Source organism: Nannospalax galili, unplaced genomic scaffold, assembly GCF_000622305.1.
Source record: "Nannospalax galili isolate Female #2095 unplaced genomic scaffold, S.galili_v1.0 scaffold828, whole genome shotgun sequence".
NCBI lineage: Eukaryota > Metazoa > Chordata > Mammalia > Rodentia > Spalacidae > Nannospalax > Nannospalax galili.
This window is the reverse complement of record NW_008359075.1, coordinates 1,710,098-1,725,845: the sequence shown is the minus strand read 5'-3', so window position 1 is coordinate 1,725,845 and position 15,748 is coordinate 1,710,098. Positions and strand designations below refer to the sequence as shown.

General features: G+C 35.7%; 1 protein-coding gene across 1 annotated transcript in view; it reads right to left on the bottom strand.

Moving 5' to 3' along the window:
* Cntn6 (contactin 6) overlaps positions 1-15,748 on the bottom strand; it is a 384,479-nt gene that overhangs the window by 109,155 nt on the left and 259,576 nt on the right. The window contains 1 exon segment of the mRNA XM_008822699.2: positions 3,255-3,439. Coding sequence (XP_008820921.2) covers positions 3,255-3,439 — 185 coding nt within the window.

Below are 15,748 nucleotides of genomic sequence, written 5' to 3'. Positions count from 1 at the left end.
TTTTTTTTTTCAGGTCCTATTCAACTCTGTCATGAGGTGAATTCTCTTTATTTTGTAACATGTTAAATTAATTAGTATACTACTAAGATGTGCAGTGATTACCTAATTAGCCTACTACATGTTGTTCTTCTACAAGGACTGTTCGCACTCAGTGAAAGCCTGAATAGGTCACCGTGAGATGGAGGCAGAATGACCCTGGCGTTTTGACTCTGGGTCTAGAAAGAGACCAGTTGTAGGAGACCCTTCAAGGTCAGTTGTAGGAGACCCCTCAAGGTTTTAATCTAGAATTTGACAATCAGTATCTGTGAGATGACGTATAATTAATTTTAATTTTCCAACTATAGCATTCCTAACAATGATCTATACCTAAAATTAATCTAGAAATTTTGAACTTGACATCTCTAAAATTCTGTATAAACTAACACATGATGTACGCATACAGAAGACAGTATTTATTGTTGATTTCCAGGTTATAGGCTGCAATACCTTGTATTGCAACTCATATCTTGGATAGATCTTTGTCTATTAAACAAAAATTGAGAAATATATTTTCTTAAAGCATAGCCAAAGCCTTTAATATCATTATTATTGAAAAACTCTCCATTGTTTACTTATTAATGCTTTGGCAAAGTTAGTAACTTCCAAAAATTGTCTTTTAAAAAGTAGATACTATTGAAAAAATAAATCATTTTTTTCTTGGCAAGCATCAATAACATTGTAGAACAATAATCAGAAGAAAATTCATATATAAAATGATAATTTTATCAGTTAAATTAGGAAATTCTAAAGTATATGTAAAATAATATATCCAGGGACACAATCTGTTTTTCCCACAGGATACTCAGTCATTACACTGATGAGATAACTATATTCAAATCATCCAACCATTATATTTCTCCAATAATGTTATCAGTGATAGAAACATGACATATAGAAAAATATTTGTGCCGTGAAAAATACACTCAAAATTATTGTATAATCCTCTTTCCCTCCCTCTCTCCCTCCCTCCCTTCCCTTCTCTCTCTCTCCTTTCTTTTCCTTTCTTTCTTTCTTTCTTTCTTTCTTTCTTTCTTTCTTTCTTTCTTTCTTTCTTTCTTTCTTTCTTTCTTTCTTCTTGGCCAATATACTTTAATGCAACGAAAAGCTTGCCCCATGCAAAGGTCTGACAGGATGGGGTCTCAGTGAGAATTTGTCCTGCTCATGGCAAGTCGTGGCAAGTCGTCTTTTTTTTTTTTTTAATTCTTTTTTATTGATTTATTGTGGTTTTCATACAATACAATTTTGATGGTATTTAGCTCTGCTTCCCTCTACGCACCTCTCCCCCACTGCTCCCCACTCAATTTAATGAACTCTTTTATTAATATAATATGGTCTACAGACTCTGATTTGCTTCCCCAAATGTCCTTCAGTGTGGGTCCATCCACTGAGCCCACCAAGAGTCCCATTCCTATAAGACTTGGTCTTTCCCACTCCCAGTAGCCATTGCTTGCCAAAAGTTCCTTTGGTTGAGTTGAGATTTCTTACCCACGTCATCATTTTTACACTGGAATTTTGTCTAGATTGACCTTGCTGTGAGTTCATATGAGTAATGACCAGCCCTCTTAAAGACTGTTTTCTTATGGTCACCAACAACCACCCCTCCCCCCGCCACATTCTTTCTGTCTCCTCTTTTGCAATGATCCCTAAGCCTTGGGAGACAGAGATTTGAAATACGTGTCCTATTCAGGGATAAGCACTCTGCAGCCTCTTGTTCTCTGCACCATCTTGTTCTGTGCACATTGGATAATTGGCTAATCCCCATCTGCGGCATAACAAAACTTCTTTGGTAAGAGTTAAGAAAAAATAAATTTCATTAAATTTTTATTTATATTTTATGTGTATGAGTGTTTCACCTATATGTTTGTAGGTATACCTGTCAGCATTGTCAAGTTCATAAGAGGGCGTAGGAGCCCTTGGAACTGGAGTTATTTTAGATATTATTTGCTGCCATGTGGGTGCTGGAAACTGAATTTGGATCTTCTGAAAAAGCAGTGTTTTTAATCTGTTGAGTCATGTCTCTAGACCCAGCTTCAGTGTATCTTAAAAGCACCAAACATCTTGATAATTCTGTTATGTATTTTATAGATTCTGCATTAAAAAAAAGAAATTTCGCTGGGCGTGGTGGTGCCCGCCTTTAATCCCAGCACTCGGGTGGCAGAAGCAGTCGGATTTCTATGAATTCAAGGCTGGCCTGGTCTACATAGTGAGTTCCAGGACAGCTGGGGTTACAGGGAGACCCTGTCTCAAAAAAGACAGAAAAAAAAAGAAAAAAGAAAAAAAAATTTTCAAGGAAGAAGACAGAGAGGTAATATTTAGATTTATTACATGTTTTTATTAGTTCACGAAGTATCTTTAGCTCAAAAGATACTCTAGTAGCCATGGCGAAGTTTTATAATGAAGTAATGAAAGTATTCTTCTCTTACCTTCATATGGTCAGACAAGTACTAAAAATGGAAGGAAATATTGAAAATAAACTTTCAGTATATTTTTATATCATTTCCCCCTTTGTTACTAAATTCTACTCAGAATAATAATTAAGGTTGCCATGGGCTGCTGCTGAATATTTATGGAAAAATATATTTTAGTCATAACTACTTTGTACGATAAACTTAAGTAATGTTAAAATAAAATTTCTTATATTTTTCAGGCTATCACAAATAACAATAACATGTACAGATCAAGCTGAAATTAATAACATTGCATACACAAATGTATGTGTATGTGTGCCGTATATGCACGTGTTCGTGAGTGTGTACAGATGAGTGCAGGTGTTCATGTACTTGTGGAAACCAGACGCTTATTTTGATTATCTTTTTCTATTGCTTTCTACTTACTTTTTAACTCAGCACCTCCTATGGAAATTTGAGCTCAAGAGTTGTCTAGTCTGGTTAGCCATCAAGCCTCAGAGATCTTACTAATTTTCCCAGCAAGGGCTTTGTAGGAATGTGTTGGCATACTCAGCTTTTGATGTGGATGCTTAGGTTTTGCACTTAGGTCCTAAGTCTTTTGTAGCAAATACTTTATCTCTTGAGAAATTTCCCAGTTCTAAGTCCACTTTTTAAGACAAATACCCTATGTGATAATCCTTGAAGTAAATATCTAACTGAAAATGTCTCATTCCTATTTCCCCGCATTACACATTTCCACAACATACTCGTGACTTTCCTCCTTTTTATGGAGTATATCATATACTATTTGAAATTCTGTTCACTCACCATAGAAAATGAGCTGACCCTTTGCAAGGTTTCTTCCTCGAAGATTGCCTGCGGTGCATTCATAAAAACCTTCATCTTCTTGTTGAAAGTTTGGGATTTCAAGGATAGCTTGAGATTTGCTGTACTTGACTTTCCCTGGCAACGGGCTTCCATCCAACCTCCTCCAACTAATATCAGGGACTGGACTAAACAGTTATACCTCATTAGAATGGACTGGATGATAGTAGGTAGTTATGACAGCAGGATAATATAAGAGAAACCTTGAAAGTAATTCTCAAGAAAAAAACAGTTCAATCTATTATAGTGTGATTAGTTTTCAGAACATACAATCATTCACCATTCACTCATTCAGCCATTTATTTAAAACTTGCCTAATAGCCTACCATGCACAAGTCGTGGTGCAAAGTTTAGGGAACATATTGATGCTAGAAGAGACTTTCTCTGCCCTCATATTGCTTATAGATTAACTGGAAAATATACCATGCTTCTAGACTATTGTGGCTATTAATTTCTGAATAATGTCAATTCAACACAATAAACTGTTATACTTTTTTTCTGAAGTTGACAACTCACTAAAATTTCCAAAAAGATATATATATATATATATATAGATAGATATAGATATAGATATAGATATATTTGTACTTATACAAAAAGACCAACAATGACAGTATGTTATACATTATCAGCAATAATAGCACTTCCAGTTTCTGTAGTCATTTGAATAAAATTTTAGAGACATCAAGTACATTCCTTTAAAAAAGTAAGGTGAAAATCAAAATCCCAGAAAACAGCACAGTTATCTTGCTGTTTTGGTACCCAGGACCATTTTTTAAAGTTAGTTTCTCATTCATCATTTTGAAAGAAAACAGTCTGAGTCAAATCATTAAGAGCAGCTTTGATAAAGCATGGTCAGTACTACATATGATAAATCACAGTCAGTACTACATATCATAAAGCACGTCTACAATACTAGAGGGTACTATTTAAAAGGGATGGTTTGAAACTTCATTCTGTTCTTCCATCAGAGGGCCCAAAGAATGGTATGATACAGCTACACAAAAAACAAAAACAAAAACACCACTCCTTCATTATGGCATCATTCTAAGTATTCACTCTTTTTATGAACATCAGCTAAAAACCACTATTAAACAAAGAAACAAAAATACCAGGAAAACAATTTCCCAGAACAAAACTCTATAAACACTGGATTCATATAAAGATGACCAAATGAAGGTAAGCAAGACTGAAGCTTACTAGCAGTTTATCAATCTATCATGTTTGAATGGTGAGAACTCTAAGGGAGGAGATATCCATCACTACTACCATGTTTTTGACAAAGATGAAAACCCAGCATCATTTCAAACAGAAGCAATAGATAAATGTTTCTCCGTGATGCCTACATCAATACTTAATCATCTGCTTCCTCATCCAGGATGAAGAGGAGATCATTACCACTGTACTTTGCTATGTTCAACCTGACCACCATAATACAAAAATAGTAAGGCGCCACAATGAAGCTTAAAACCCCTACATCCAGCACCATAAATTAGCAATTCTATTAGCCTAGGAACATTAAGCTTATTTTTTGCCATTGTACAGGAGCAATCCTTTTTAGTAAATATATAACTTCTTATTTACCTGAATTTGTTTAAGGAAACTAATATTCTCTAAATAATAAAAAATAAATAAAACAGAAGCAAACCTCAGGATGTAAAAACAAATACATTTACAAATCGTAATAAGTAAAACAGAAGGATTAGCCAGGCATGGTGGCGCACACTTTTAATTCCAGAGACAGAGGGAGGCAGATCTTTGTGAGTTCGAGGCCAGCCTAGTCTACATAGTGAGTTCAAGGACAGCTGGGGCTGCAGGGAGACCCTGTCTCAAAAAGACAAAAAAAAAAATTACAGATATTACAGCAGTATAAAAGTGCTGGTTAAAGAAATTCCTCCCGAAAATATAACATTTATTACTAAAAAACTCTCCATACACTTACAGGTTCTAATGCAGAAATTCTAGATTCCTCTACAGCTAAATTAGCATTAGCAACTAAAAATATGCATCATAGGTAGGCTTTATTTTCAACAGTATCAGTTCATAAAAACTGATATGTGTGAATTAAGAATCCAAGCTCCTTATCCCCATAAGAATGTAATTTATATGCTATTAAAATAACAATAAAGTAAAAATAGATTTCTTTTTTATCTGTGTCCTCTTTGAAAATATTTATAAATAGAGATTTTATTTTCTATTTATAAGAATTTCTTAATGCTGTTGGTTTAGTACAGGTATCTTTCAAATACAAAAATATATATGACGTATGAAATTAAGTGTCAAATGATACAGGATGAATTTGGAAATCCCTGCTGCAGGAGGTTTCATCATCGCTTGCGTGAGGAAACACATCTATAAGCAAAACCAGAAGAGAAAAATGTTCACTAACAAAATCATCATTTGTAAAGCACAACTCTAGTGTATTTTTACAGGCTTTTCTCCTTATCCACTTCAACCTATTCTGTATTCCATATAGATTTTTCAGATGATTTAAATATTTCTATACTAGTAATATTTCACATTTATAGTGATGATGATGTTAGTAAGTCACTTTGCAAGTCCATTTGTCAGCCTTGTGGAAGACACTGGATTTCTTCAAGCTATTTTAATTACAAAGAAATGCTACCCCCTCCCCTATTGAAAGAACATCACATTGCCACCTAAGTATTTATGGTTTCACAAAGTGGATATCCATTTTATATGCCCCAATTCTGTGGACTCAAAAGAAGCAGACTCAGCCAATTCCAACCATTCCCACTCTTCAAGTGACAAAGAATTCAATGATTACATTGAACTTTCACTTGACAAGTGTTTTCCCGTTTGATGGTAGAAAAGAGGCATTTTATACACATCTAACATTCTAATAGTGTAGCAAAACCTGTCAGGTGTCAATGCTCAATTCTTATTCTAACTACTTATGCACCAAAGAGCCTCAAATTTTCCCCAACACTAGCCTGTATTCCCATAACATTCTCTTGCCAGCTGCTTCAAATGGCTTTAGCCAACTTTAGCTGCACAGACAGCTGAAAGAACCAACGAATATTCCGGAAGCAGCTCTGAACTACTAACTGGCTGTATGTTTGGTACAGACACTCCAACTGCCACGAACTCACTATGTAGAAATGTAGACCAGGCTGGCCTCAAACTCACAAAGATCTGCCTGCCTCTGCCTCCCTGGTGCTGGGACTAAAGCTGCATGCTACAATGCCTGGCTTCCTTCTTTTTTTCAATGCATTTTTCTTAATGAGTTTTATTATAGTCATCTTCAAAGAATCATCCTTTTAGAGTATACATCATAGAAGTGCAAATAATTAGAATTCCCTCAAACTCTAATCATGTGCTACTTCAGTTAAAATACCAACTGCAAGGAATCTTTAAATACTTCTCAGTATGGTGTTTCTAATATAGACATTAGATTCACATAGATCTAGAAGTCTGAAAAATATAAACAGCGATAACGTAAAAAGGGAGCAGAAGAACCTTTGTAAAAAACCATGCATTGAGAAATGTATTTTAAGATCTTATTGTCCTACTGGACTAAAATTATATCAGAGTAACAGCAAAAGGCAAGAAATGCGAGGGAATATGAGTGTGAAGAGGGCTAGGAAATTGTCCTCTTAAAAAGGATAAAGACTCAAGAAGTTTCTTATCCCCTTTGCACTTGGGACAATAAATATTTAATGAGACAGTTGCAGAGAAGATAAAAGACTCAAGAGAGTAGTTTTTTATTAATAACTTTTAATTTTGATGATTATATCATCAGAGACCTGGATTCTAAATACACAGAAAATGCTTGTCTTTTGCCTTCATTTTTATCTTCTTTAAGTAACTCAGTCTTAGCTTGGCATTCTGGAACAGGCCTGAATCCCAGCTACTGAGAAGAGACAGGAAGATGACAAGTTCAAGGCCTACTTAGACTACAGATTGGGTTGAAAGCCAGCCTTGAAAATTCAATGAAACTCTGTTTTTAAACATGTTAAGAAATGTCCGTGGATAATGCTCTGTAGAAGAGAACATTCCTAGCATATGTGAGAGCCCAGGTTCAATGTCCACCCTTTAATATTGCCCCAGTTTTTATTTGGTCTGAGGTGAGTTGAGCATCTATATCTGTATCATTCAGACAGTTGGCATCATTCAGATAGTGCCATCATAGGCTTGTGTGCTGTGCTTGCCAACTAAGGCATGCCAGTCAGAAAGAACTGACATTGTTTGACATTGGCACTGACATTGTTTTTAGAAGTTCTCTTGAAGAGCTGCTCGTTCCACCAGAGTTTGGACTTCAAGCTTTAGCTTCTAGGAGATGAAATCTCAAGTGCCTAGTTTACAGCTTACTGAGAGTATACAAATCATCTTTAAAAGTCAAAGCCACACTTACCTAGATAGGCAAGCAAACACACACAGATATCTAAACTCTCACAAAACAACAGGAAACCCAAACTTTCTTTGAACATATTAGTATGTTCCTGCATTTCCGGATCTTTGACTTTGATCTATTGAGCTGTTCTCCTGCTGCTTCCCAAAAAGGCACCTGATAAAATAGCTTCTGAAATCTGAGTTCAAATAAGAGGTTTAGTTTCTATCAGCGTGAGTGAATCATATAATAAAGTGATTTCATTGTGTGTATCTTCTGTTCTAGATACTTAGAATCCTCAGAGCAAGCAAATCATCCAAAAATAGTCATTCAAATTTATAACACATTAATGGGAGCAATAGCCAGAAGATGTCACAGTTACTAATTAAATGTTCAAATCCTTTTCAGATATTATGGCCCTCTTAGTTATCACTGGTAGTGCAAGTTATAAAATCAGAAAGAATAAGTACAAAACACCAATTACATATTTATATACTTCCAATGAAATTTACATTTCATCCTATAATTTCTTTGAAGAGACTAAACGAAATAGTCTAGATTTTACATCTTCTCTCGCGTTGTATGACATCTCCTGTGAACAGTAGGTAAGAATAACTGGAATCATGGAAATTGAAAGTGTGTTAGTAGTGAGCTTTAAAGTTTTCATATAATTTATTATTTTTTTCTAAAACACACCATTCTGATTACATGAGAATGTTTATAATAAGGTTACAAACTGTTTATGGGATACAGAGTGGACCATGATTTCTGCATTTAACTATATTTTGTGTCACACTGATAAACGTGAGTTTTTCTGTGAATCATTAGTTAACACAGTGGCAATTAACAACCATATGTAATACATAATCTTATCATGAAGATTAAAAGAGACAATTTGTGTCATGTGTTTAACACACTGTCTAGAATATTTTAAACAATGTGTTCGAACATGAACGACAAAATTGAATAATTGAATGTCGATTTCGTCATGTGAAAAAGAACCTTCATATTAGGCATGCATGTACATGCCATATATATGTGTGTATATGTCTTTTTCTTCTTTTTGTTTAAGGCTCCATGTGACTGGCACTCAGTACAAACTAATTTATAAATCATCCATTAAATAAATTCAGACTTCCACACTGTGAATGAAATAGTTGCATAATCGCCCACATATATCCTTCAAAGTACATTTACTGTCTCTCACTACTTTATGAATAAACCATCACCATGATATTAGCGGCCATGTACAAGACCTGCTGGCAAAGACAGGGTTCTCTCAAACAAGATATGGTATACTTTGCTTTGAAGGAGTTTATTTTAAATATTTCTAAATATCAAGGGATCTTTGTAGTAGGTAGAACAAAATTAGACACTATTCCTTAAAAAAGAATAAAAAAAGAAATAAAGCATGAGCTTAAAAAAGTGGGCATTAAAAGTAATATTAATAACAATCATTAATTGAGTAATTACTACATACCAGGAATTCTGACAGATGGTTTCCATATGTCATCTGAGTTAAATCCTCAGTGGGGAGCTTCTAACAATGCTAATTTCCTGTTCAGAATGATACTCACGTTTAGACAGATAATTTCTAGTAAATTATTACCTGCCAATTTCCTTGACTTTGAGTTCTGGAGGAGGCTAATTAATTGTGATCCACCTTCTAATCCTATGAGTTGCCACCCTTTCAATTATAAGCACTAGGTGACTTCCCCCTCTGGGACTTCACCATTCCTTTGCATTCTACCTTATTTGATTATATTGATTTTGGCACTACCATATTTGATGACAGTTTATCTTGTTTCAACCAATAAGGCATTTATTTAGATTTTTATTACGATTTACTTATTTATTGTATGCACTTGTGTGTGCACATATTATGTGCTTGGGTGCATACAAAAATATGCAAGTGGAGGAGAAAGGAAAACTTGCCTGTTCCCCCCATCATGTGAGTATCAAGTATCAAACTCAGGTCATCAGGCTTTACAGCAGGTGCCTCTACCTGCTGAGACATTTCACTGCCCATAAAAATGCAAAGAGCATATTAATATCACTTAGAATACTATAGAGCTACAGGGAATCTTTAGCGGTCTTCCTAATGAAGATTGATGCTAGATTAAAATTGTAAGGAATCAAACTAGTCACGCCCTTATCATTCTAACTAGGAAGATATGTCATTTCTGAAAACATTTCTTCTTCAGCTCAAATTACCCCAGTTTTTCTTTTCTTTTTTATTTTCTGTTCAATCTATGTCGTAAATCCTTTTTTTTTTCTTTTTTTGGTCTTTTTAAGACAGGGTCTCCCTGTAGCCCCAGTTGTCCTGGAACTCACTATGTAGTCCAGGTTGGCCTTGAACTCACAGAGATCCACCTGCCTCTGCCTCCCGAGTCCTGGGATTAAAGGTGTGCACCACCATGCCCAGCACAAATCTTAATAATAAAGAAAACCAACAGGAAGTTATTCTGTTTTTCAATGTTTGCTTACAACATAGATGAGGGATTTCTGTACTTTGTACTTCACGGTGAACATTGCCAAAGCCCTTTCTTACCATATTCCTATTTTCCAAAAAGTTCACCTATAATATAAGTTCTCATAGTTCCAAAACACTACTAGAATATAAAGGCAAACTTTCTTCTTTCCCTTCACTCTCGCTTTATGCTTCTTAAATAAGCATTTCTACAAATAGAGACTTTTTATTCCATTCTCTCATGCTTTTATGGAGGGAGCATGCTATTAATTTTATCCAAAGACAGAGCATGCATTCGTTAACCATCTGGCCTAGTTCAACTTGAATTGCAAGTTAAATTAAAGCTTTCCACACACTAGTAGGAACTATGTTTCAATTCAATACTTTTAGCCCATAAATAGAATTTTCATTACTAGTGCTATTTGAGGAAGTTTATATTTCTCCTCTGTATTTCTTAAATCTCATTATCTACAGCTTAAATACAGGGGATCCTAAATTTTCAACCAGAGACTGGTGTAGACCAGTTTTCTAAATCGCTTGGTATTATTCTGAACTTCAACCTCACTTCAGAAAATCCTGTAAGGGACCGTTTTCAATGAGAGAGTGAAACAAAATGAAAAATCAGCAAAGGCTGCCTTTGTTAAATTTTAGAGCTGTTCAACTAGCTTCTTTCATTGACCTGGCTTGAAATATTCATACAAAGAGCTTGGAATGCAAGATTTTCCTTTGGTAATATAATACAGATAAAATCATAACTTCTGCACAAAGCAATGCCATTGTTGTGGCAAAGGGAAACATTTTCTTGACTGTTTTAAATGTGGTCATGATTCCGTTTATAAGTCAGTGCCTATTTGGGAAAAATATGTCCTAAATATGAACTGCCATTCCCCAAGACGACATTTTTAGGAAGAGAGGTTTTGAGATGTGACTTGGATGTGAGGGTGCAGTCCTGAAGAATGTGATTAGTGGCCATTATTTTAGCGTCCAAGAACAAAGAAGGAATGACCCTCCCAGACAGAACCTGCCAATTGCCTTTATCTTGGACTTTCCATTTCACTGAATTGAGAAATAAATTTCTAGATTTTATGATGTACTCAGACTAGCCTTTTCTTAGTAGTCTGAAGGGGCTGAAATTAGGTTTCCCCTGGAAAAGAGAAGTTACGAAATGTATGTATTCACCCACATTTACTGTATTTAATAATCCCAAATGGTTTCTCCAAAATAACATTGGTTTCCTGAATGACACCTTCACCTGGAATAAAATAGCACATGCAAAATTTATACAACTTAATGCGAGATAGATAAGCTCTCCTGAACATCACTTTCTCTTGCACATGCATGTGAGATACTAATGGGTACATGTGAATCTGGAATAAAGTTCTAACTGTGAGAGAAACAGCTTTGAGGGTACATTCTGAAATACAAAGTTTAAAACAATAATAAAACTAAAATAAATTTCCAGCCACCAAGATATAGATAAGGAACCAAAAGAGACCATTATCCAAAGGCAAGAATTTTACTAGTGATCTTATAAAAAGCATTTGTATAAGCATCTTATAAAAAGTATTTGTATGTGTATATGCCTGAGCATACACACATACATGCACACACATGCACACACACATGTACACACATGCACACACATATACCCCCCACACATACATCCTCACACACATACACATACACACACATACATACATACAAACACACATACACCCCCCTAGACAAATACACACCTGCATATACACACACCTGCATACACACACATACATACACCCACATACACACACCCATAGAAACACACATATACACACATACACACATAACCACACACCCACAAACACACACACATACACACATACATACATACACACATATAAATACACATACACACACCTGCATACACATACATACACACACATACATACACATACACATCCCAAACACATACACACCCACCCCCACACACATACATACACACACCCATAGACACACACACACACCCATACATGCACATACACACATAACCACACACCCAAAAACACACACATATACACATACACACATATACATACACATACACACACCCACATACACATACACACATCCCACACACAAATACACACACATAGATACACCATACACACACCCATACATACACACATAAACACACTCACATACCCACATACACACATAATACACATACACATAAATACACACATATACACACCCACATACAAACACATGCAAACATCCACATACATAAACACACAATACACACATAAAATGCACACATACACACCCACACCCCACACACATACACACCCACACCCACATACACACATACATACACATACATACACACACTTACACACATATACACACATACACACATAAACACATACAGACGCACACACCCACATACACACATACACCCCCCCACACATACCCCACACAAATACACATACATACACATACACACATACACACACATACACAAATATACATATGCACATTCCCAGACACCTACATGCACACACACATACACACACATACACACCCACATACACACACAGATGTATACACCCACACACATACACACACAGACATACACAAACACACACCCACATATACAGATACACATATTCTTGGGTAATTTTTGCATTCCTTAAGCTAATTTAATTTTGAAACAGCAATGTATAAATCCAATTAGCGCTCTTTGGAACAAAAGCACGAAGGCATGTTAAATTGGACAAAGAATACATATAAGCCCCTCATAGAGCAGGCTTGTGGTTTTTGAGTGGATTTCCTACAATCACTCTTGAGGAGAATTTAACAACATGTTACAGAAAATGTATTATTTTATATTTATTTTATCAAAAATTACCATTTTCTAAATATACACAGAAGAAGTTAACATAGATGCGATCAAAATATAGCCACAGGAAGATATGGTGCATAATTATTATGAAAAAAAAAAAAACAAAAACGAAATGGTTACCAGTAGGAGCCTGGCTGGAAATCACTACTGGAACAGTGTCCCATTGTTACTGCATAAGAGACTAGAGAAAACAGTTCAACAATGTGTAGACATGCACAGATTTTAAAGATTTTTAAGGTAAAATTGAATAAAGAACAAATGCAGTGTGGCATGCTGGTTATGATATAAATAAAGATGGAGGATTACATCAAAATTCATGTACTGATAGCAGCTATCTTCAAGGGAAGATTAAGTGTAAAGTTCATTTTATTTTCATCCTTTTTCTATCTAATAGTTGTAGAATTTTAAATGAACATGTAAATTTTTTATAACACACACACACACACACACACACACACACACACACACCCTAAGTATATTTTTTTGTTTAAAATCAAGGCCAAATTCTTCCTAGTCACTTTCCTTGAAGCTGTCTACACCAAGGGGTCAGAAATTGAAAAAAAAAAAAAAAAAGTTTTGAAATTCTGGCTGCTGGGCCCAAGTGTCTGCATGGAAAGAACTGTCTCGTATCATATGGCAAGCTTCCTTTCCTCAGTTTTCTTTTATCCGTGGCATGGGGTGAGGCTGACCATCTGTTTATTGTCTGGATTGAGGCTTTGATCTCTTCTCTGCTTTCAGCCTGTTCCTCCAGTCCTCAAAGAACTTCTGCATTTCGGGTGAGGCTGCAATAATACTTTCAGGTTAGTCCGACTTTTTCTTTCTAAGATAAATATCTGATAGAAAAAGTCTAATGGAGTAAGGATTGATTTTGGCTGAGTTTCAGAGGTCTTAGTTCATGGTAAAATAGATGTGTTGCTCTCAGCCAAAAAGATGAAGCCAAGTATCATGGCAGCAAGAATGTGTGGCAGAGGCTGCTCACATCATGGCTGACAGAAAATAGAAAAAAATAATGGAAAATGTCCAGGGTCAAGATATACCCTTCACAGATACACCCCCAGGGACTTATTTCCTACAATTAGGCACAAATATTTAGAGTTTCACTATTCCCTAGTAGTCTATGCCAATGCCTATTATGCCTCATCATCTATGGAAGTACCCTTAAAGACAGAACCAGGGTGCGTTTTACTAATAATGCCTTAGGCGTCTCTCCATCACATGAAGACTAATCATTTCACTCAATGTGATCCTGCATGCCTGAAACCACAGCACTCAGGAAGCTGAGACTGAAGCCTATGAATTCAAAGTCAGTGCTACATAGCAATTTTCATACCACCATCTGGCACATAATGAAGTCCTTGACTTAAAAACAAACACAGAAGCAAACAATCAAACAAAACTACAAAAATAAAAGACTATCTCATTCCCCAATCTACAGAGAACAAATTGCAAGATTCACAGTGAATTTTTTTAATGCGTATGAATGTATTGCCTGTACATATGTAAGCGAACCCATGTCATGCAGTGCCCACAGAGATCAGAAGAGGAACTGGAGTACAGATGGTTGTTAGCCACCATGTGGGTGGAGGGAATAGATCACAGGTCATCTGCAAGAGCAGCCAGTGCTCTTAACTGCTGAGCCATCTCTCCAACCACTTACAATGGATTCTTAACTGTAGGTAGAAGCCAAACATGTATACACCATATTTTCTCCATTATAAACGCAGAGAAATAAAGATTAATTTACAAACTATCTAACAAAGACATTAATAATTATGATTAACAAAACAATTATTAAAATTTGCTATAATAAAAGAGGGTAAGAGCAGACTGCAATGATGCAAAAAATATATTTGGAATAGAAATTAGAAAATCCACAATCAATTAGATTAAAATCTTGGTTTTTGAAATCATCAATACAAAAAAATGATAATTCTCAGGGCTAGAGCGATGGCCCAGTGGTTAAGAACATTGACTGCTTTTGCAGAGAACCCAGGTTCAATTCTCAGCACCCACATGGTGGCTAACAACTGTGCATAATTCCAGTTCCAGGGTATCCTATACCTTCTTTTGACCTCCACGGGCATTGTATGACACTGGTGCAATTACATACATGCAGGCAATAAACAAAAAATAAAAAATAAAATAGTTGGTCGGTAGCTATCTAAATGACCCCCAATCCTAAATTAGATGTAAAAGATGCTCAATGGCTACAGGGGAGAATCAGTTTTCTTTAAGGGTGTGGTTCCTGGTAAGTCGACCACAAACAAGAGTATATTGGCAGGAAAATGGAAGTTTATGGATTACTAAAAGAAAACGAATAAGAGGCCACACAGGAAAGGTAGAAAAGTGACAGTTGCTCAAGGAGGAGTTAAAGTAAAATGTAGATATGAATATGATAAAAAAATGGTATATGAAATTTTCAATGAATTAAAACTATATTTCAGGCTGGGTGTGGTGGCGCACACCTTTAATCCCAGCACTCGGGAGGCAGAGGCAGGCAGATCTCTGTGAGTTCAGAGCCAGCCTGGTCTACGTAGTGAGTTCCAGGACAGCTGGGGCTACAGAGAGACCCTGTTTCAAAAAGACATATATATATATATTTCAATAAAAACAGGACAGAGGCACTATAAAGGGGGATATATGAAAAATCAAGTGAGAAGATTTTAAGTGGGAAATGGAAGGGAGGGAGGAGAAATAACACTAAGAATGTTGAAAAAGTCATAGAGAATAATTGT